Raw genomic sequence first — 22215 nt, 5'->3', positions numbered from 1 at the left:
CTTTGTTACAACGGCCCTAGCAAATTAATACATAAAGGATAAAATACAAGTCAGAGGTTAGAACTGGGGCAACATTGGAAGCAGGATCAGAGAGGAAAATGGAAGGATTGCAAATTGGCTCCAATTCCTTGTTTGTCTTTCTTAGTGCCTGACACACAAAAACAGTGGATCGTTTTTATTTTTATTAAGCACTCTCTAAATACATATTGTCTAATTTAAATACGAAGAGCAAAATCTCATAACTTGTTACTTCATAAGGTTGAAATTTACCTACCATGTTCCATTTGCAAGTTTTCGTCTGGATTATATAGGAACTGGATAGAGGGGTTTAACTCTGGAGTTGCCTGGAAGACAGATGGAATGTATAAATTATGCCATTATTCATAGAGAATGTAGCATGTGGCATTCCATACAAGGCAAAGAGGCACTGACGGGTCACACTGTAGCTTTAAGGAAAGTGTTGACTCTGTCAGGTCACAAAAGGCACTATTTAGAGTACAGCAAGTGGGACCATGTGTCCAGCAGGCCACACAGTCATGTGCTTACCCCAAGCAGCCAATTCATACTCTCTCACTGCATGTATGAAGCCCATGGCACTAGACGGACTTAAAAGTACTCTAGCAGTTTCATTTGCAATAAAAGTGAATATTGCTGTTGGTTATTAAAAAGCAAGAGCCCAGTGGCAAACATCAGTCTTTTTCTCCTTAAGAAAGAAGAATCATTCTAATAGATATCTTAGTTCCTGTTTCCTCCCACAATTGCATTGGGGGGACAGGGAGGGGGAGAGGGAGGGGGAGGAGGAGGGGGAGGGGGGGACGGAAGAAAAGGAAACAAGTCTTGCCTGGAGATTTCAGAATAAAACATTGTAAAAAGGTTCTGTTGCAGATGAAGGGCTGCAACACTTGTTTTTCCTGCTTCTATGAGCATAAACTAAATAGTTTATATTAAAGAATGGTAGGAAGCATCGACATAAAGAGCTCCTAGAACTGTCTACAAACTCAGCTGAGGGACCAAATACAAACAAGGGTAGACTTGGGTCCCTTGAATGCCCTTGGGAAACCAGGACAAGCTAACAGCACCTTAACCTGGAAGCCGGTGCCAAACCCTACACAAGCTTACCTCCCCAAGGCAGCCCCCCAGCCCTTCGGAGTCACAGAGAGTTGCTATGAGGGCCCAGGACACATCCCGCTCCCTGCACAGGCTCTCCTCCTGGGGCCAGGCTGGTGGGCTGGATAATTAACTTTGGCATCCGGGGTCTAAAAGGCCCCTGAAGATTAGGATAGGGACTACCCCTTCTCAAGACTATTTTCTAGCTCCAAAAGCGGGCACGACCGGCAAAGAACTGATTCCGTGTCTCGGGCGAGGAGAGCTGTGCTCAGACAACACACACACCAGGCGGGGGCTTTGGGTGGGGACAAAAAGTAGAAGTCAACAGGTTTTTATAGTGACACTGATATAGATTTACGGTGCCTTTTCGGGCCTTTCCGATAGTTCTTTCTAAGTTACCGGAATCTTCGCACCCCTTCTCTCAGCGTGCCTCTTTCTCCTCACCACCGCCATGCCTCCTCGCTGCACACCGCCGCCCTCCCACAAAGGGAAGGGCCAAAGGCGACTGCACCCAGACGCTACGGCGCAGGGCGACCAGCTCAGGTCCAGGGCAGTTGCCTGGATGTACCTGGAGAGACCTAACCTGCCCCCCACCCTCTCTCTCTCTGGCGACTGCGCTTCCGGTGGGACCAGAACAGGTGAAGGAGGCTGGAGGGAACCCGCTCTGGGGCAGCCCTAGAGGGCGAATGAGGGTGAGGGTGAGGGTGCGGGGCGAGGGAAGGAGGGGCCGGGGCGCAATCAGCAAACGGAGGCGCACCCAGAGCGAGGTCTCTCTGGCGGGGATCACCTTGCGCTGACCTACTTGAGCGGCGCTGGAAGGAGCCCGAGAGCGCGGGCGAGAGGCAGGGCGGGGTGGGCGGGGCCGCGAGCGGCATCTCCCCGGCGCTCGCCTGTGATTGGCGGACGCTTTCGAGCCCGAGCGTCCGCGGAGCGTGGGCGGCGGCGGCGGCGCACGTGGTGACGTGCGAGGGGGGTGAGGCGCGCGCGAGCGGCGGCGGCGGCGGCAGTGTCTCCGGGACGCGCGTGGAGGTCGGTCTGTCGGAGTCTCCGCCTGCTGCTTCCGCGCGGCCGTGCCTGCCAGCGAGCGAGTCCCCGCGAGCCCCCGGCGGCGCTCCCCTCTCCCGGCAACCCCCGTGGGCCGACCGCCTCCCCCCCCTCCGCGGCCTCGAGGCGCTTTCCGTTGGGCCTGTACCCGCCCGCTTCCAGCCGCTCCCCGTCGAAGCTCCAGAGATGAGTTTTTCCATCTCTTCAGGGATGAACCAGGTATAAGGCGCTGCTCCCGCCCTCGGCGGAGGAGGGAGAGGGCGCGGCCGGTATCGGAGCTGGGGGATGGCTCGGGCGGCCGCGGAGAGGGCGGGAGGCGCGGAGCGGTGTCCCGATACCCTGGGTGGGTGGGGGAGGAACCCCCAGCCGCCGCCGCCCTCTGAGGACGGGAGGCGGGCGCCGCGCGGCCCCGCGCTCCGGGCGCTGCCATGGTTGCTGGGTGGCGTTGGCGGCCGCGGGCGGGTACCCGCAGCCTCGGAGCGCGCTGGGGCAGGGGGAAGCTGGGCGGGAGGAACTCGGGGGGCCTGGGTCCAGGCGCCACGGGGCAGGGACGACCTGCCTTCCGGAAGGAGGACGCGGGGATCTCGGTTCCCGCTGTCAGAACCGATGCCGGGTGTGTGGGTCAGTCCGGGTCTGGACTCTCCCAACCAGACATCTCCCAGGACCCGGCGCGTATGGGCGGGGAGTCGAGCCCGGCCCGCATCGGTGCCCCGGGGCTAGAGTGATGGAGGCACCGCGTCCCCGATCGCCGTGGGCCGCGGGGTCCTTTGTTCCCGCTCCACGTTGCCCGCTCTTCTTGCCAAGCGCGGGGAGAGGGGGGCGGGAAGAGGGAGGGAGCGGCTGTCCTGACGCGCTGGCGCTGAATGACTGCGGGGCCGGCCAATCGCGGGCGGGGGTGTGCAGCGCCGGGCGCCGGGCCTCCCCGCCTGCGGAGGGGCGCCCGCCCCGCGGCGCGCGGATCGAGGCCTGGGGCTGCCGGGCTAGCCAGTCACTGGGGCGCTCGCCACTTTCTCCCTCTCTCCCCCAACCCCCCCACCCCACTCCCCAAGACATCGGTGGAGAGGGTTGCCCTTTTTCCGGCCTTGTACACATCTTGCCTTTGCTTCTTCTAAGCGCTCAGGAAGGTTATCCGGCAGTATCCGATTGAGAGATGAACGTAGGGGAAACTTGAACCACAAATACTTTAGAAATAGATTTACTTTTCTCCAGGACGTCGTCCACAGATCTTTGTGTGAAAGACGCTGACATTTGAAAACTATAGCAAGTAGAAATCAGATGCCTACAGGGCGCATTTTTTTGTTGCCTAAAGTCTGGTAGTGATGGAAGCTGTTCTTGGCGGACTTGTGTGTGGTGGGTCGTCTGCCCAGGAATAAAGAACAACTCTGGAAGCCTAGCACTACTCGAAACGGTTGAACATGTACGCCGTGGACCAGACGGTATTTTCTCTTAGTAACTGGAGCTCTGGCGGTTGGTTAAAGGGTAACAAAATACTAACGCGGTTCGTAGGCATCGTCCTGCCGAAATTTCTGGCTTAAAGATGCCCAGGAGCAGTTAGTTGTATTTGTACCCCTGGAGATGAGCCAAACACTGACCTATTTAGAAGGCGATTGAGAAGAGTATCATTTATTGTCCCCTAGCAGGCTTCTTTATCAAATGTCTATAATCTGGTAGCTGGAGTTGTGTAAAACGGACTAGTGCCACTGACCAAAAAGAGACCCAGAATGGTTTTCCTTTGTCTTTTCCTAATGGAGCACATCTCTGGCTAATAGATAACCATTTCTTAGTTTATCGTACTATTTTTTCTAACCCCCCTCCCCCAAGCCAAAACATTCCAGGTTTTCTTTAGCTTTAAATTGGTGGGGTTTTGACCACTTAATTTGGGGTGGGATTTTTGCATTCCTTGCTTGAAAGATATTTCAAGTGGCAATTGAATGTGGTTTTGCAACTAAGTGTTTTTTAATGAAAAAGTTTTCTTGTTAAGGAAATGTCTTAATCGTTGTCACTAACATCAAGTACCACTAAAAATAATTTCATTGACTTTTCAACAGTATGGCTGTATAGTCAAATCTACTGAAGGAATTCTTTTTTATTTAATATATTTTATTGATTTTTTTTTTTTAAAACAGAGAGGAAGGGAGAGGGATAGAGAGTTAGAAACATCGATAAATGAGAAACAGTGATCAGCAGCCTCCTGCAAACTCCAGAATCGAACCTGGGACCCTTCAGTCCACAGGCTGACAGCTCTGTCCACTGAGCCAAACCAGTTAGGGCCTGAAGGAATACTTAAAAGTTGGGGGTCCTCCGACATTTTTGTGCTAGAGTGTAAATGGAGGAATTATGGATAAGGGAGTGATTTCTGGGTATTTGTTGTTGTTGTTGTTGTTGTTAGAACCACAAAAAATACATGCTTAGTCTCACTTATCAATTTCAATTACCACTTTGTAAACGATTTCTGAACCTATACCTGTATCAGTATTCTCACACTTGTGGTATCAACCCTAATGCTCAGCAGGTACCTCAGCATTATAATGTCCCAAAGCAAATTTCTCTCCTCCTCCTTTCCTAACTTTCAGCATGCAGCAAAAACTAAAATGACTGTTAAACCTTTTGGAATTCTAATTTGGATATTGATTTCGATAATGATGCCACATATCCACGCTAAAATATCCTTACTGCCTTAGGATAAGCACGGGTATATATCTATACTTCATTTTCCTGCATCCATGCTTTACCCTTCCTGCAGACTATCCACACATTTCTGCTAGTGTCCTATGCTTAACTTGCTAAAATCCTCTTATGGCCTCCAGCATTATTTAAACCTAGCATTCATTTCTCGCATTTCCTCTCCTGCGAACTGCAACCTATTGAACAGAAATAGCTACAGTTTCTGGAATGTGTGTGCTGTCATACATTTTTCCTTTTTTGTTTGAGCTGTCTTCTCTGATTGGTTTATCTGTCTGGTTGGTCTGCATAGTGTTCAAGGCTGAGGAAGGAGTTAACTTCATTGTGTCATGAGCACCCCATTCCAGATTGTGCCTGCCATATGCTTGGTGCCATGATTGTTTGTGGGATGAAAGAAATACAGAACAATGAGGTTAAAATATGGAGCCAAGTGGGTCTGTCTGGTGACTTTTGATATGGATGGATGGTGATAGTTTCATAGATAACACTGGGAATCTATAACTTCTGGCTTTAAAAAAGATTCATTCATTGGTTTACTTTATATTATTATAAAGTTCTTTAAAAATGGAGTTGGTTGCTATTTTATGTGAGTTGACTGCCCTCAGGATTGCCTTGAAGCTTAAATGTTTGTGATTTGCTTTAGTTTTAAGGATGCTTTGAAAGTTTGATAAGGTTTTATCTTGCTCTTCTTACTGAAGGCTTGAGGAAAATGGAGGCAGGAGGAGAGGGGGAGGCAATATTGTGCCTACCTTTTTTAAACTCTTTTATAAGACCTGTTGAATTGTATTTCAGTTAAGCTAATCTTTTTGGGGGGCTGTGGTAACATGTTAATTTCTGGATGTTACTGAAGAAGTTTAATTACTCATTTATGAGTCTTCTCCCTTTTCTTGAACTGGCCATATTAGGAACTGAAGTATATTTACCAGAATATACTGTATTTGACCCTGGTTTTCAATTTTAAAAGTGGATTAGTCAAATACATATTTTAAATATATATCAAACAAAAGTCAAACTTTTATACTTTTACAGAAACTCTGGGATGGTGGGACTTTTGGTTTGGCTTTTCAAAGGAAAAAAGTTCTCCCTACTTTTTTATGCACTGATTTTTGAGCTTGAGTTTCATAGAGCAAAAGTAAGATTTTTCTGTGAATTTTTGCAATAGTTTAAAACTCTCAATTTGCTCAGTCTTTAGTGAAAGTGAATGTGAATTTTTGAAAGACATTTTTTGCTATAACCCCGTAACTTGAGAGTGGGTGAGAGCAGGGACATATATGAGGAGAGCAGTTGAATCAAGTAAGTTGGCTACATTAATTTAAATGTTAAGTGGACTTGGACTAGCTTTTAAAATCAAATAAGGTTGTACTTACGAGTAGACATTAAAGTGATGAGGTTCATATTAAGACCTTGATGTACTAGAAAATCAAGTACTAAATGTAGTGGGACTCACTCTATTGCAAAACTAATAATACTGTACAAATTTATATTCCAAGAGTTGCTCCAAAAATTCTCTAATGTGTTCTCCCAAAAGGACTGAAGTGATGTTAATCATCTGATTTTGTTTTTAAAAATAAATTTAAAGTAGAACTTCCAATTTATTAAATATAAGTAGGTGCCATTTTATTCTTAGATCAAGACTAGTTTACAAATAGATAGTGAATAAAATTTGTCAAAGTTTAAAATATTTATAAACCTCCATATATAATGTTTTTGGTTTTTCAATGGGCACATTTTAAACATATCAACAGAATTTGCATGGCAGTTCCCCTTCCACCCTTGTTTTAAGAGCAGCTTATGAAATTGAAGTGAGGAGTTACCAACTGTGTGTGTAGATTGGCCCTCTATATACAAAAATTTTCTTAATTTGAGCTGCCTTGGCACAAAATGTTGGACAGTTTGTTTAAGAAATAGTGTGTTTTCTATATGTATAGAGAATTGTGTATCACTTGGAAAACATTTATTTTATTAGACCTGGTTTCTTAAGAAAAGCTGAACTAACTAATCTAGATGAAAGTGTAGAGCAGAGGAAATCAATATTACACAACAGTCCTAACTGAGTCAGAAGAATACTCAGGTTTCTGTGAAATAAGACCTAAGTTACACAGTTAGGTCATGTGGGATCACACTCTCTCTCAGATCGTATATGTGTTGAATGTAACACAAAAGGTTTGTTGAATTAGAACTGGGCCAGACTTTAGTGATTATTTACCTTAACATAATTGCTAGATTTAGAATTGTAGGTCTGATTAATGTATAAGGAAAGTTTGGGTAATTTTAAGATGTCTTGTTTAAAAAATTATCCACATCTTTCAAGTAATTTCTTAGTTCTGGTTTCCTGAGTTAGTGGTGTAATAGCAGTTCAGGTGAGTCTTTATATTTAAGTTTCTAGCTAAGTTGTTTTGGTAGAGGCTCTGCCTTCAAGGGACCTTGAATCAAGGAAGATAAGCAGGCATACAGAAACAACCCAGAACAGGCCAGCTGGAAGATGAAAATACTTTTCAGAGAGGGTTCAGTATGTGGAGAAACTACTTCTTACCTGGGGGGATTTGAAGGGGCTCTCTGGAGCTAAAATTTCATCTGGCAGAGGTTGGATTAAAGGTATTCCAAGAAGAAATTGGATTAAAGGTATTTACAGAGGCTAGGAAGTACAGAGCACACTTTGGGGAACAGTATATCTGGTTTGACTGTAACATTGTATACATATCTGGGAATGATGCCCAAGTTGCTTGCTGGCTGGTGAAAACAGAAAGATCACTTGTTTCTATGTTAAAAGGTTTGTGTTTTTTTTAATTAACCAGAGTAGTTGCTGATTAAATGGAAAATGTTTGTAAATAGTCCCATTATGTTAGTTATTTTCTCTCTCTGCCATTTATGTCCAAATCTCTTCAAGATCACAACTTACTTTGTGTGATGTAATCTACCTAGATCAATGACATTCTGAATATCTAAAATTTTTTATTGTTACAGATTATGACGCATGATTATCACAGAAGAAATTCATGTCTATAGCTTTTAAGGACTTGATTACATCATTTCCAAGCCTGATAGTTTTGGAATCACCATTAGAGCTTAAGACACCTCTGCCTTCACTTCAACCACCTATCTTCATACCTCAACGAAGTGCTGAGTTTTAACACTCCTTTGTCCTTGAATTATTTAAGACATCCCAGAAATACATTTATCAGTATAGTAGGTAAGTGAATATTCATGCCCAATGCAGCATTAAGACACCTTGTTTTTCTCAACACTGTACCAAGTACACTAAAAGCCTTTCATAATTTTTATAAGGTGAAGCCAGTAATTGCTTGTAGTAAAAACACATTTTCCTATTTTTTCTTTCTATTTTGAATTTGAATAAGTTACTTCAAACTGAATCTCCTATTTCTGCCTTTTTTTAAAATTGATTTTTAGAGAGAGGGAGAGAAACATGGATGTGAGAGTGAAACATCGATCAGCTGCCTCTTGCAGGCCCCCCCCTGCCAGGGTTTGAGCCTGCAACCTGGGCATGTACCCTGACTGGAATACAACTGAGCCAGGGCCTATTACTGTTTTTTAATGATGCATCTTGTATAGCCCATTAGTCACTTGTTCACAAGAAAAGGTGAAGTGGAAACTTTAAAAGAACAGAAGTTTCTATCATGTATTCCTGTAAGTGATTTAGGATATATGAAACCTGCATAGAGAACTGAATTTAAATTCATCTTAATAACAGTTTTTCTCATTTGTGGGTAAAGGAATGACAGCAGTTGAAAACCTACACATGAGGACCAACTCACAGCTATCCAAGCTTTTATTTTGCTTGTGGGATGGGTTTGGATAGGGCTGGGTTTACATTTCTTTCCCTTTACAGTGACTGTGGTAATAGACATGGAAATGACCAAAATTGCTGAGATACCCAGTACTGTATGAATCCTTAAAAAGATGACCAAAGCGTAGGAGTACAAAGACCTGGACATACAGTGCCAGTGTTTTTTCAGTAATGCTTTTGTATGATAAAATTTTTGTTGTTGATAGGATGGAATTTGAAAATGAAGATAACTGTATTACTCTTTAAAATATAAAAATCACCGTTCACAACTAAAATAACTATTTCTTTTTTCCCTTCAGCCAAATTTATAAGGAAAAATGATTCCCAACGGATATTTAATGTTTGAAGATGAAAATTTCATTGAGTCTTCTGTTGCCAAATTAAATGCCCTGAGGAAAAGTGGCCAGTTCTGTGATGTTCGACTTCAGGTAGATAAAATTAATTAGAAACTTACAGAATTGGTCTTCATTACTAAAAGCCGTAAGATCTTGGATTTGCTTATTTTCTCATTCATAGGAGGCATTTAATGAAATAACTTTTAAAAAGAGTGATTAGAAATACATAGTCGACAATGTTTCTGATTTTAATTCCTCGTAATTTCAGGTCTGCGGCCATGAGATGTTGGCACACAGAGCGGTCCTGGCTTGCTGCAGTCCCTATTTATTTGAAATCTTCAATAGTGACAGTGATCCTCATAGAGTTTCTCATGTTAAGTTCGATGATCTCAATCCAGAAGCTGTTGAAGTCTTGTTGAATTATGCCTACACTGCACAGTAAGTTTTTTTAAGTCATTCATGTAATCAGGAATGTCATCAGGAAAATCCATGTTTCTCTAGATCAGGGGGTGGGGAACATCCGGCCTGCAGGCTGTATAAGGCCCACAAAATCATTTGGTCTGGCCCTGCCAACGCAGTAGAGGTGAGTTAATTAAATGTTGGACCAAATATAGCAGGCTAATTTTTAAGTTAATAATTTTGTATGGCCCACATATGATGTTATAAATATCCAAATAGCCCTTGGCAGAAAAAAAGTTCCCTACCCCTGCTCTAGGTTTAAATTCATCTGTTTTAAGGCCGTGGTATATGAAATGATAAAGACCTTTTTTTTTTTTTTAATAGGTTGAAAGCTGATAAGGAATTAGTAAAAGATGTTTATTCTGCAGCTAAAAAGCTGAAGATGGACCGAGTAAAGCAGGTAGAGTACCAGAAGTAATCCACAAAGACTACTGTTGTCAGGGAGTCTTATTATTAGAATCCATATCTTGTTATTGGTTAGCCTCAAGAACTTGAGAGTCTCCTTTTTCCGCTACAGAACTGAATATGCTATTTTAACTGCAGGTGTAATAATATAGCAAGATCATACCTCCTCTCGGATAATATGGGCTAAAATCTTGTTTTCCAATAGTCTTCTCTGGCAGGGTGTCTGTTAGTCTCTGATAGCATGAATTAAAATATTGTTTTTCTCAAATTATTCACATAACCTTAATTTTTTGCTCATTTGTTTTTTTAAAAAAATATTGGGATGACGTTCTAACCAGTGGAGCTACCCAGTCAGAGCAATCTTTGTTCTTTTACTCTTCTTGGTTTTTTAAAAGTATTACTTCTAGAATTGAACACCATTGAGAAGTGCTTAATAATTCATATGAGGAAAAGCATTTAGTCCCCTGGTGGGGGTCAGTAAACTGCAACCCTCCCAACAGCTGCCTGTTTTTATCAAGTTTTATTTGGAACATAGCTTTCATCTCCATATGATTCATGGCCACTTTCCACCTATAGTGACAGTGGAGTAGAAGTAACAGAGGCAGTAGGCCCACAAGCCTAAAATACCTGTCAGACCCTTTAAGATAGTTTCCTGGCCCCTCCCCTGTAGCACTTCTCTGCTTAAGAATCCTCCTCTGGCTTATAGCACATATCTCAGTTACCACTAGGTTTTCCCTAAGTAGTTGCTGTTTTTCCAAAAGTATTCCCTAGTTATCTTTTGCTCCAAACTAAATTGCAACATCTACCCTACTTGCTATTTGCATTCTACACCATCATCTGTCCTGAAGAGCCGAATTCAGATATTGCCTTCATGAAGCCTTATCTCATTATTCTAGTTGAAAATTGTACTTGTGTTAACATTTCATATGCATTATCATAGCATTTCAGTTTAGTGCTGTTTTCCTTACCTAGTTTACACATTTGTATGGCATTCTTTGCTGTTCATTATTTGTATAGTATACATTGTTTCTTCCCACTGTTAAACTTGTTCTATTATGGCAGTGATTTTTTATTTGTCTTTATATCTTTACGTAATGCTTATCATTGAGTATGAAATGCTTGTTAAATAAAATGTATATAAATACTAGCACTCTTATTTGTTTTCCAAGGTTTGTGGCGATTACTTACTGTCTAGAATGGATGTTACCAGCTGCATCTCCTACCGGAACTTTGCAAGTTGTATGGGAGACTCCCGTTTGTTGAATAAGGTTGATGCTTATATTCAAGAGCATTTGTTACAAATTTCTGAAGAGGAAGAGTTTCTTAAACTTCCACGGCTAAAGGTAAGGAGTAAAATCTACAAAGAGATATATACTACTTAGCTCCAGGCATGGAATCTTTGTGTTTCAAGAAAGTGTTTGTTATGAAAAAGACAGTACATTGAAATGATAGTTATTTTTCCCAGTGTAATGATTTTCTGCCAATCAGTTTGTTTACTTTCTTTGTTTTCTTGACTACTTAATTCTAATTCACAAGTTAGAGTAAATGCATGGAATGCAATGGGGCATCTTTATTGACAGCTTTATTATGAAATTGAGAATTAAGCTGAAAATTGGAGGGTGAACACTGATCCATGTGTTATTGTTGTGTGTTTTTTCCAAATCCAGTTGGAGGTAATGCTTGAAGATAATGTTTGCTTGCCCAGCAATGGCAAATTGTATACAAAGGTAATCAACTGGGTGCAGCGTAGCATCTGGGAGAATGGAGACAGTCTGGAAGAGCTAATGGAAGAGGTTAGTTTTAAAGTAAATGGGATTCAACAATTCTTAAAAATTATTTTGCTATAACATGAAGGATTCCCTTTCACTTTTATTTTATAACCATGACCCTAAAGAATTTAAATTTTGCTATAGGTACCCCTAAGCTGAGAAACAGGGGGGGTGTCCAGGTGAGCTGAATGAACTGTTCAGTTTGGTCTTCTGCTTTTCTTTTTTTTTTTTTTTTTTTTAATTTCTTTGCTTATTATGTGCTATTAACTTTCTTTAAAGTAGCATGTAATTTGCTTTAGAAATGGGAGGTGGTACACTGAAATTTTCTGTAGATTCTTAATTTTTCTTCACAGGTTTTTGCTTTAAAATTGACAAGTAGGTAAAAGCTTCTAATGGTTGTTCCTCCCCGTTGATTTATCTCCCCATAGGTTTATTAACAAAACTAGGATACCCAAGACTGAAGAAACAAGAAGAAACCTCAAGTGTATTGACACGTAAAGAAGCAGCAGTCCTGCCCCAGTTCTCCTAAGAAAAATCCGCTGTGGGCAGAGAACGATGATGATTTAATGGTGTTTACTCCTTTACAGGATTCTTATCTTTAAAGCTTTGTGTCTTTCAATGGTGTTGTTCATACATAGTCACTCAACTTTGGCGTTTAAAAACCACGCAAGAAAAAAAATTAATGGAAAAATAGTGGGAATTAAAATAGGCAGATGGAACAGTGGAGTGACTTTGAGTTTATCCTTCCACTTAAGCCTTTCAGGTTCACTAATGGCTTACCAAATCTGTTAGACCTTTAAAAATACTGTTATCATTATGTTCTGAAAAGGCTAACAGGCGATCTTTAAGTTAATGGTTTTCCATTTGAAAGTCAGATGCAGTCGCTATGTATTTGCATCTGTTAAATGAAGTACTCTACAGCTTGTCTGAATTTGTTTTTCTTGACATTGCCTACAGGACAGAAATATGTTTATGCAAATTAGACCACTTATCCTCAGAGGTGTAAACCATATTCAGTATTTTATTGCAAATATGTATACTCTTTAAGACCTTATATATTGTACTAGTGCTTTTTTTCTTAATGCTATATATATAATAGAAGCTATGAAAAAAAATGAAGATTTCTTTCATGCCAATCAAGCCAAGGACTCTTCAGCCAGGATTAGAAGATTCTGTATTTTTTTTTATTTTTAAAATTTCTACAACCATGACATGTATTTTCTTTGCTTCGGGATCCTGCCAGAGTAAGATGTCAAGAAGCTCAAGAAGCACACTGGAGGTTACCTTGAGGCGGTTGTGTGATCTGCGGACTAGAGGTGTAGCCATGGAGACAGTAGCCACATGGGTGTTCTGTTGCTGTTTTGCAGGTTCAAACCTTGTACTACTCAGCTGATCACAAGCTGCTTGATGGGAACCTACTAGATGGACAGGCTGAGGTGTTTGGCAGTGATGATGACCACATTCAGTTTGTGCAGGTACACATTGCACATCTGAGGTAACCTCAGGTTGAAATTTGATTAGAGCATTTTATAGTATACTGAAATTTTCCTTTAATAAAGGAAAGTGGAAGAATTTCATTGGTATGACTGGACAGAAACATTTTTGGGAGAAAACAAGCATACCTTCGAGTTACTACCATTTTTGCCACATAAAAAAGAATTCACTTAACAAATTAGGAAAACCCATTTAGAATTTTTCTCAATAGCATTTAAAAATAGTAAGAAAATTTGCAAATAAGATGAAGGAATGTAGAAGTTATTTGGTTAGAAAAATAGTTGTTTGCAACAGGAATGACTATTAAATAGACCCAATTTTAAAAAAAAAAATCTCAGATGTAAACTTCTTTAGTTTATGGACAAATAATAGAAACTTGCACAAATCCTAAGTGTCTCATAGTAATGAACTCACAAGTTTAAATACTACTCGGGTCAAGAAGAGATTTCTAGTGCTCTGGGACTCTTCCTCTTGCCCCTTCTGGATCACTACTCTACACCACCCTAACTTCTGAAACAACAGGCTAGTTGGCCTATGTTTGACGTTTACATACCTATAGTATATTCCTCTTTTGGCCTTCAGCTCAACATTGTATTTATGAGGGATAAAATACAAAGTAGGCAGAGTTGACCCAGTTTAAGGGGTCTTCTCCTTTAATGATTAGAAGACAGTGATAGATCCAGGTGTAACCTGTATGGTGGTGATGTCAGGTGTTCTGTGTTAATAATGGCTGAATATCTTTATTTTCAGGAAAAGTTTTTGGGTGTGAAGTTAACATTTTCCAAAAGTACTCTTTGAATAAACAAAGGTTGAATGCCTGTGTGGCAGGCCCTGTGTTAGATATGGGGACATAAAAATGTGTTAAGAGACGGTTTCTACTTGTAGGATCTTATAGGAGTAGGTAAAACAACACAGACGTATAAGACTTATCTACTTTAAAGTATAAAGGTAGGGCTTAGTGGAGTCAAGAGGAGAGAAACGGGAAATTTCACAAAAGAGGCAACATTGGAGCAGTCAGGATTAGAAGAGTTTTCATAGCAGATAGAAGTGTGTCAGATAGCAAAGAGTCTCCAAGGATGATACGCTTGGAATTGCAGGACACAAGACTGGAAATGTAGGTAAATGTCACCTGTATGGGGCTTATATTTTATCCTACAAGTAGTGGGGAACTTTCAGAGAATTTTAGACAAGGGAATAAAATGATAATGAACAGATGTATTTCACAACAGTAGAGGCGTGGGTTAAATTATGGTATTTCTATAGACCAAAGATCTGTGTATTAATCATGTTTTTAGACAAATGTTTATCAGGTGGTAGCCTGTGGATTATGGGATTCCAGCTGATTTTTTTTTTTTGTGACTTTACAAAATGATTGCATTAAACTTTTATTTTTATAACCAGGTACAGAAGGTAGATTAGAGCTCATGAGACCAATTTGTATAGGCACGAAGGAAAAAGGATGGACTCTAGACATTTATGGTTAGAAAGGTTGAGACTGTAGTTCTTAATGATTGTTCAGATTAGGAAAATTAAGAAAGAATTTGAGAGCGGGATTCTGACACATGACTCCTTAGGAGGTAAGTGCTATGAATCGAGATCATGAAGGAAAAAAGATGAAGGGACACAACTAGGCTTCAGGAATAGGGACAGAAGTTGAGTAGCAGCCATTAGGAAGGTAGCACAATCAGAATCACATAGTGTGGTAAAGGCTGGTTAACCCAGGAGGAGGAATTTTGTGGAAGTCATGAAAGAGAAGGTCAGGGGTACCTCTCCTACATTACTTTTAGGAAACCACTTACTAGTAACCTTGAGTGGATATAATTTCCAGAGTATTAAGGTTAAGAAACCCTTAGCTAGAGAGGCTGAAAAGGAAACAATCCCCAGAGGCCACCTCTTGGGCAGACAGAGGCAAAGAAAGCATGGGCCAGTGAGTGGGCTGGGTGGTAAAAGTAGATGTGGGAAAGTCTGGAGATAGGAGGAATTATGTTTGAAAATGTTCCAGAAGGAACATAAATGTGTTAACCAGCGTTTCTGTATAAGGCATGTTGGTTCCAGAACACCAGCAGTCTTCATTGTTACTGTGCTTTCTCTCACATTGGTTTTCTCTCCATACATTAGAACAGTTTCTCAGTGTGATAAAAGCTCTTAATGTGAGCAAGGTCAATTTGTGATACTTTGGATCCCTTCTTCCCAGGTTGGGTGGGGTTTTATGTGCCTTGTAATTCTAGTAGCAGAGGGCAGTCTGTCATAGCAGAAAGAGGGGCTTTATACTTAGAATTCCTAATCTTTGTTTTAGTTGTTACTGCCTTGGGCAATGCATCTTTTCTCTAAGTTTCAGTATTTTTATTTATAAAATAGGTAGGTAGTATTGCCCTCATTGGATTAAAAGAGATGTGAAAAAGTGCCTAATAATACCTAGGTATATAATAAATGTCCATATGTAATTTAATAACCATTTACATGGTACATTTTTACCCTTTCTCAAAATAGTCTACATAAGCTGTAACCATACTTGGAGGGCACAGACCAAACTTCAATAGCTTTTTCACAGCTTTAAGTAGTTCCACAATCTTTTTTTCTATTGTTACATGGCTTTTTGCTTCCACTAGAAATAGCAATTTCCATTAAAATTTTTACCTGCCATGGGACTCTGACCCTGGGGACCAAAGTAAGTGGATAGGCACACTTGGCCAGGCATTGAAGGTGTAGGTGGCACCTGTTCACTTGTCAGCTCCTCTCAGGATAGTTAATGTTGACTCCTCCAAGTCTCTATATCATATCGTTTGGAAGTGTCATAGGCTAAAGTAACTGGAAGAAAATCATCAAAGGGAACTCACATATGAGAACACAGTGTAATTCTCTTACTATCATTTGAAAATTTGCAACTTTTCCCATTTCTCCCTCCTTTAGTGTTCCTTGGTATTCTACTTTAGTGAATGGTTGGCTCTTTTAGTATTGTTTCATTTCTGATGACTATTTTTTATGTTTTGATGTAGTCTTACTTGTCTGGAAAACGCTCTATAATACCTATAAGGTAGTCCTAAAGAAATATACTATTAGGTGTTTCTTGTATTTATCACTTTTTTTCCTGTAAAATACTTTCAGGGAGACTGGATGGATATTATTTATGTCTGCTCACTTTTTGCTGGCATTGTGTGAACATACCAGTACATATGATTTATTTAGGTGTGACAGTTTCATGAAGACAGTGGGTTGATGTATTTTCAGTTAATTCATGCCATTTTAAATTTATAACAACTTCTTCTTCTAGACTATTCTGTACTTAAGAATAAAGAGTATGTGAGTTTATGTGGGTTATGGGGTGGAGGACTTCCTTTTTTTCCCTCCATTAAAGAATTGATACTTGACCCACAATATATTTCTTAATTGTTTGAATTTAGCTTTTCCTAACCAGGCAATCTGTGAAGTGTAGTTGTTATTAAGTGATGGAAACATGCCTGTAATTTGTGCCAGTTGGAAATGTTGGTCTGTGTTAAATTTAGGCATGCTATATCTGTCCTGCATAGGTGAAGGATACTAAGTGTTTTTTTAGTGTTGTGAAATAGCTCAGCAACACAGGTACACCAGGTATGGTCTTTGGCTAGGTTTCTGTAGCTGCCTTTTGATTTTGCAGAAAAAGCCACCACGTGAGAATGGCCATAAGCCGATAAGTAGCAGTTCCACTGGATGTCTCCCTTCTCCAAATGTCCCGGTACAAAGCCCTAAGCACGAGTGGAAAATCATTGCTTCAGAAAAGACTTCAAGTAAGTGCATTATACTTACTATAGTGTCTAAAATGTAGTTATTATTTTAAGGAGTGGGACCATTTTTTAGTACTTTCAAATTGAGGAAAAAACTCAGAAGAAACTAAGTTTGGAATACAATAGCAGATTGTTCCTGTCTGGAATCTGGAGTCTGATTCAGGATTGCATAGCAGCCAAATCCTATATAATTAAAGGGTAATACGCAAATTGACCCTAACAGCGGAACAACTGGTCACTATGACACGCACTGACCATCAGGGGGGCAGATGCTCAACACAGGAGCTGCCCCCTGGTGGTCAGTGTGCTTCCACAGAGGAAGTGCTGATCAGCTAGAAGCCAGCTCATGGCTGGCCAGTGTAGCAGAGGTGGCAGGAGCCTCTCCTGCCTCCACAGCAGCGCTAAGGATGTCTGACTATAGACTTAGGCCTGCTCCCCGGGAGATCGGGCCTAAGCCAGCAGGTGGACATCCCCAGAGGACTCCCAGGCTGCCAGCTTAGGCCCGATTCCCCGGGGAGCAGGCCTAAGCTGTCAATCGGACACCCCCCTGAAGGGTCCCAGACTGTGAGAGGGCGCAGGCCGGGCTGAGGGACACCCCTGACTGCATGAATTTTCGTGCACCGGGCCTTTAGTGTAATAATAATTGCATCTTAAACATTGAATTCTTGTGCTTTAACAGATAACACTTACTTGTGCCTGGCTGTGCTGGATGGTGTATTCTGTGTCATTTTCCTTCACGGGCGAAACAGCCCGCAGAGCTCACCAACAAGTACTCCAAAACTAACTAAAAGTTTAAGCTTTGAGATGCAGCCTGATGAGCTGATAGAAAAGCCCATGTCGCCTATGCATTATGCACGGTCTGGCCTGGGGACGGCGGAGATGAATGGCAAACTCATAGCTGCAGGTAAGAGCAAGAAGGGTGATTTCTTATGGGGAACCTCCAACCAGCCAAACCTCTAGTGGGGATTTTACTTTGTGACATGCAAACTTTGGAAGAGAGGGTTTAATACGCCTTCTTCCTTGGCACTCCACTTTACCACACTGTAAGACAACAGAGAAATTAAGTAAATACTGTTGTATTGTCTAACCTTTGACTGATTCTTAGTAGTCTGTGTCTGATTCTTAAAAAACACTATAAAGTGGGTAAATTGTTCTCCTAATTTTCAGAGCAACACCAAGCCATTTAGTCATAATGATATTGTTGTTATTAAGCTGTTTATAAGCCCTTAAATAAACATGAACTATACTGGGGCCTTATGAGTTTGTGGATAAAAATTATTTTTCTCACTGTGATTACTTTTGAGCATTCTGGACCAGAAACCCTCATCCGGTTTAATACTGTAAATGTAAATCTTTATGGTTCTTTTACCAGGGGGCTATAACAGAGAGGAATGTCTTCGAACAGTTGAATGCTACGATCCACATACAGATCACTGGTCCTTCCTTGCTCCCATGAGAACACCAAGAGCCCGATTTCAAATGGCTGTACTGATGGTCAGTGCACTATGTTTCAGGAAGAAGCAATCCATATTTGGCTTTTTCTCATAACTTGAGAATGGCAGAAATGCTAATCTTTCACTTTTGGTCTAGGGCCAGCTCTTTGTGGTTGGTGGGTCGAATGGCCACTCAGATGACCTGAGTTGTGGAGAGATGTATGATCCAAACATAGATGACTGGATTCCTGTTCCAGAATTGAGAACTAACCGCTGTAATGCAGGTAATAACACTTCTCTACTAAGATAGTCAGTGTTTAAATGTGACAATTTATCAATGTATAACCTTATTTTATACTCACATAGGAGTGTGTGCTCTGAATGGGAAGTTATACATCCTTGGTGGCTCTGATCCATATGGTCAGAAAGGACTGAAAAATTGTGAAGTTTTTGATCCTGTAACAAAATCATGGACAAGCTGTGCTCCTCTAAACATTCGTAAGTTCACTTTTCCCCCTTAAAGTTTTTGGTTTTTTTTTTTTTTTTTCCTAAAAAGACCTCTTAATCAATAGTATGTGTAGTACACACTTAGAGTTTTGGGAGATAGAATATTAATTTTGGTTTGACTTGATTTTATAGGTAGACACCAGTCTGCAGTCTGTGAGCTTGGTGGTTATTTGTACATAATTGGAGGTGCAGAGTCTTGGAATTGCCTGAGCACCGTAGAACGTTACAATCCTGAAAATAACACCTGGACTTTAATTGCACCCATGAATGTGGCTCGGCGAGGAGCTGGGGTAGCTGTTCTGGACGGTGAGTGTTAGGGTTTGGAGAGGTGAGGAATAGGTAATGGCAAAAGTTCTAAAATTCTAAGAGAATGTCAGTGATAACCATATGCTTATATAATTAAGAATTCAGAAGCTGCCATCTTTTCTGATGCAGTGGGGATTGGTGATTTCTTTTTTAGAAATGCCTTTATCAGAAACTCAGTACTTGATATAATGTAAATATATCACTTCATTAATCTTTTGATAAGTTCACTGAGTTGTAAGTCATTTTCTTTCATAAACCATACTCAAAATGCATCATTTTGGAGTTAAGGGTTTGTTTACTTCTTTAGAGCAAGAATTTTAAAGTATTTGATTTGCAAATCATCTAGATCTAGTTATTTTTCTAATTGTCTACTTGATACCTAATTGGAAGTAAAACTTCTAGACTATTTTTAAGAAGTCTTTCCAAGGCATTAAACTTTAAGTTTTTATACAAACACAGCTTTCTTTTCACATGCAGTATATTTACGTACAATTATTATAATGAATTTCACATTGTTTTTGGAACAAAAGCAGAATATTAATAAGCTTGTGCCTCAGCTGGTGAAAGTATGGTCTGTAGCCTCTAGCTTACTGTGGGCCTTCTCAATTATTTTACAAGTACAGCAAGCCCTTCAATAAAGTTTCTTTAAAACATGGGTGAGATGCCATAGGAACTCAACTCTTGTTTATAGCCTATGGTAAAATTAGTTTTGTTAAATGTCTTTCACTTAAAGTCCTAAAACCTATTGACAACATTAAGTGAGGACTTAATTGTATATGGGTGCAGGTAGGAATGATCAATTTGAAAATCCGTAATTAAAAAATTTTTAAGTAACAGAATTTAATGCTAATGTTTTGTTTGAAAATGTTAACCGCTCTGCATGTATATTTGAAAAGTCATAACTCTCAACTTTGTTTCCAAGAAGACATTTCTTTACCAAAATCATTTTATATAATCGGAAAGGGTTCAGTTTTCTGAAATCTGCTTTTCAAATTTTAGTTGTTACACACTAGACTAATAACAAAAGTTCCAGTGCACAGAACTATTCTGGTTTGCCACTTAACTAGCTGTGTCTTTTGGCAAGTTGTCCAACTTCTTTGTGCCTTGTTTCATCTGTGAAATGGCAATAATAGCAACTACCACATAGAATTGTTGTGAGAATTGCACTTTAGTTAGATGTTGCCCTCCCCTTAAATTGTCTAAGTTCCATGTGCAGGTGGTTTTTATTGATTTTATTCTATTTATATCCCCCACCTCTAGAGAGAGCTTCTCACCCTAGTGGTCATACTATATAATAAAAGCCTAATATGCCAAGTGTCTGGTCGTCCATTCAACCAATCAAAGCGTAACATGCTAATGATATGCTAAGGCCGCTCAACCACTCGCTGTGACGTGCACTGACCACCAGGGGGCAGACTCTCCTACCAGTGGGTTAGCTTGCTGCTGAGATCCAGCCTATGCAAGACGAGCCGGACATGCCCTGGAGCCCTTCTGCGATCCCTCCCCAGCTGGCCAACCTCCTGTGTCCCTCCCTGCCCCAATCATGCACCAGTGGGGTCCCTCAGCCTGGCCTGCGCCCTCACGCAATCCAGGACCCCTTAGGGGATGTTGGAGAGCCGGTTTTGGCTCAATCCCGCAGGCCAGGCTGAGGGACCTCACTGGTGCACGAATTCATGCACCGGGCCTCTAGTTTAATAAATATTTCTGACAGAATGAAGAGCCTTTTCTAAAACCATTGATTTTAGCAGATTTTAGGGTTCTCTTTATCTAGACTTATTTATCTCATTTCTCTTTTAGGGAAACTATTTGTAGGTGGCGGCTTTGATGGTTCTCATGCCATCAGCTGTGTGGAGATGTATGATCCAACTAGAAATGAATGGAAGATGATCGGAAACATGACTTCAGCAAGGAGCAATGCTGGGATTGCATCTGTAGGGAACACCATTTATGCAGTGGGAGGATTTGATGGCAATGAATTTCTGAATACCGTAGAAGTCTATAACCTTGAGTCAAATGAGTGGAGCCCCTATACAAAGATTTTTCAGTTTTAACAAATTTAAGATTCTTTCAAACTAACAGGCTTAGTGATGTAATTGTGTTTAGTAGAAGTACATTTGTGAATAAGGAGGGTGGGTGGGTCTAGAGGTTGCTAACAGCAACACAAAGCTTTTGCATATTGCATATTATTAAACATGCTGTACATACTTTTTGTGTTATTGGGAAAGGAATGCAAAGTTGAAGATCTGTTTTGTGTATTTTTAGGACTACTTTGGTTATTTTACTTTTTGGAAGTTGTTACTGTAAAAGAATAAACCAAGAATTGATTGGGCACATCATTTCAAGAAATCCCCTCTCCTCCACATTTGTTTTGCCAATTTGCACATTAAATGACTTACCTTAAATGTGTATTAGGGCAAGAGGGGGGTAGGGTATTAAGATCTAGGCATTTGGGTTTTTTAAGGGCCCTTTTTCAATAACTGGAACCCTCTATAACAAAAGATACTTATTTAAATAGATGGCAATGACTTTTTTTTATTAAAAGAAAGCTGACATGCCTACCAAGATTTAATCTTGTGTGATTGCCTTATATGACTTTTTATATCATCAGCAAAGTGCTTTACCTGTTGAAGTAGAATGTGGCACATTCAAATTACTGAAGCAGAATGGTAGACTTAAAGTATGCAGAGGGAGGTATTTGTTTTACACACCAGAATGCAAAGTTCAAAGCTTTTGCCTCAGCCACAATAATTTCTTTGAGAATGAAGTACCAATGTTTATTTGAATGGAGCTGCTGAACAGTAACATAGCTGTAATTTTTATTTGAAACACTGATTTTAAATATTACTTTTTGAGGGTAGTTCATATAGCAAGCCACTTAATATATAACAGTAAAGAACAGTGATGTATTTTATCTTATAATCCCTATTTTTATCATTAACAAAATAATCCCAAATGGCAGCCCTTGATTTGTAAAAACAATTTAAATTGTATTGGGTTTATGAATGCAGCATTTATTAGAACTATGTTTTTGTTCAGTTTTTCTATTCATATGGATAAATATTGGTTGGGTGACTTGGTATCTAGTATGTAATGCTATACATATAACTT

At 40.6% G+C, this 22215-nt stretch overlaps 2 protein-coding genes across 4 annotated transcripts; one reads left to right on the top strand and one right to left on the bottom strand.

The window, feature by feature from the left end:
* Positions 1-286: 286 nt before the first annotated feature.
* Positions 287-2351, bottom strand: LOC307093331 (uncharacterized protein; the record flags this gene model as incomplete). The annotated part of the gene is made up of 2 exons (XM_079761347.1): positions 287-344; positions 1865-2351. The coding sequence occupies 2 exons, from the start codon at positions 2349-2351 to the stop codon at positions 304-306; spliced, it is 528 nt and encodes a 175-aa protein (XP_079617473.1). The 3' UTR covers positions 287-303.
* On the top strand, positions 2110-22088 carry IVNS1ABP (influenza virus NS1A binding protein). 3 transcript variants are annotated; one of them, XM_079761341.1, is made up of 15 exons: positions 2119-2370; positions 7798-8023; positions 8938-9066; positions 9242-9411; positions 9757-9832; positions 11007-11180; positions 11505-11630; positions 12974-13081; positions 16735-16864; positions 17541-17765; positions 18234-18355; positions 18452-18578; positions 18661-18792; positions 18934-19107; positions 20905-22088. In XM_079761341.1, the coding sequence occupies exons 3-15, from the start codon at positions 8956-8958 to the stop codon at positions 21156-21158; spliced, it is 1929 nt and encodes a 642-aa protein (XP_079617467.1). In that variant the 5' UTR covers positions 2119-2370; positions 7798-8023; positions 8938-8955; the 3' UTR covers positions 21159-22088. The 3 variants fall into 3 exon arrangements, with proteins under 3 accessions (XP_079617469.1, XP_079617467.1, XP_079617468.1); XM_079761342.1 differs by lacking the exons at positions 2119-2370; positions 7798-8023; positions 8938-9066; ... (2 more) ...; positions 11007-11180; positions 11505-11630 and adding an exon at positions 12039-12175 and having other exon boundaries at positions 20905-22069; XM_079761343.1 differs by lacking the exons at positions 12974-13081; positions 16735-16864; positions 17541-17765; ... (3 more) ...; positions 18934-19107; positions 20905-22088 and adding an exon at positions 12035-12967 and having other exon boundaries at positions 2110-2370.
* Positions 22089-22215: the final 127 nt, after the last annotated feature.

This window comes from Cnephaeus nilssonii, assembly GCF_951640355.1.
Source record: "Cnephaeus nilssonii genome assembly, chromosome: 21".
In the NCBI taxonomy this organism is placed as follows: domain Eukaryota; kingdom Metazoa; phylum Chordata; class Mammalia; order Chiroptera; family Vespertilionidae; genus Cnephaeus; species Cnephaeus nilssonii.
Note: the sequence above shows the minus strand (reverse complement) of the source record. Positions and strands in the feature narration are given on the sequence as shown.

Coding starts and splice junctions, on each gene's coding strand:
- IVNS1ABP (XM_079761341.1), top strand. CDS start 8,956: ATGATTCCCAACGGATATTTAATGTTTGAAGATGAAAATTTCATTGAG. Junction 9,067..9,241: donor TCTGTGATGTTCGACTTCAG/GTAGATAAAATT, acceptor TCGTAATTTCAG/GTCTGCGGCCATGAGATGTT. Junction 18,356..18,451: donor TTCAAATGGCTGTACTGATG/GTCAGTGCACTA, acceptor CTTTTGGTCTAG/GGCCAGCTCTTTGTGGTTGG.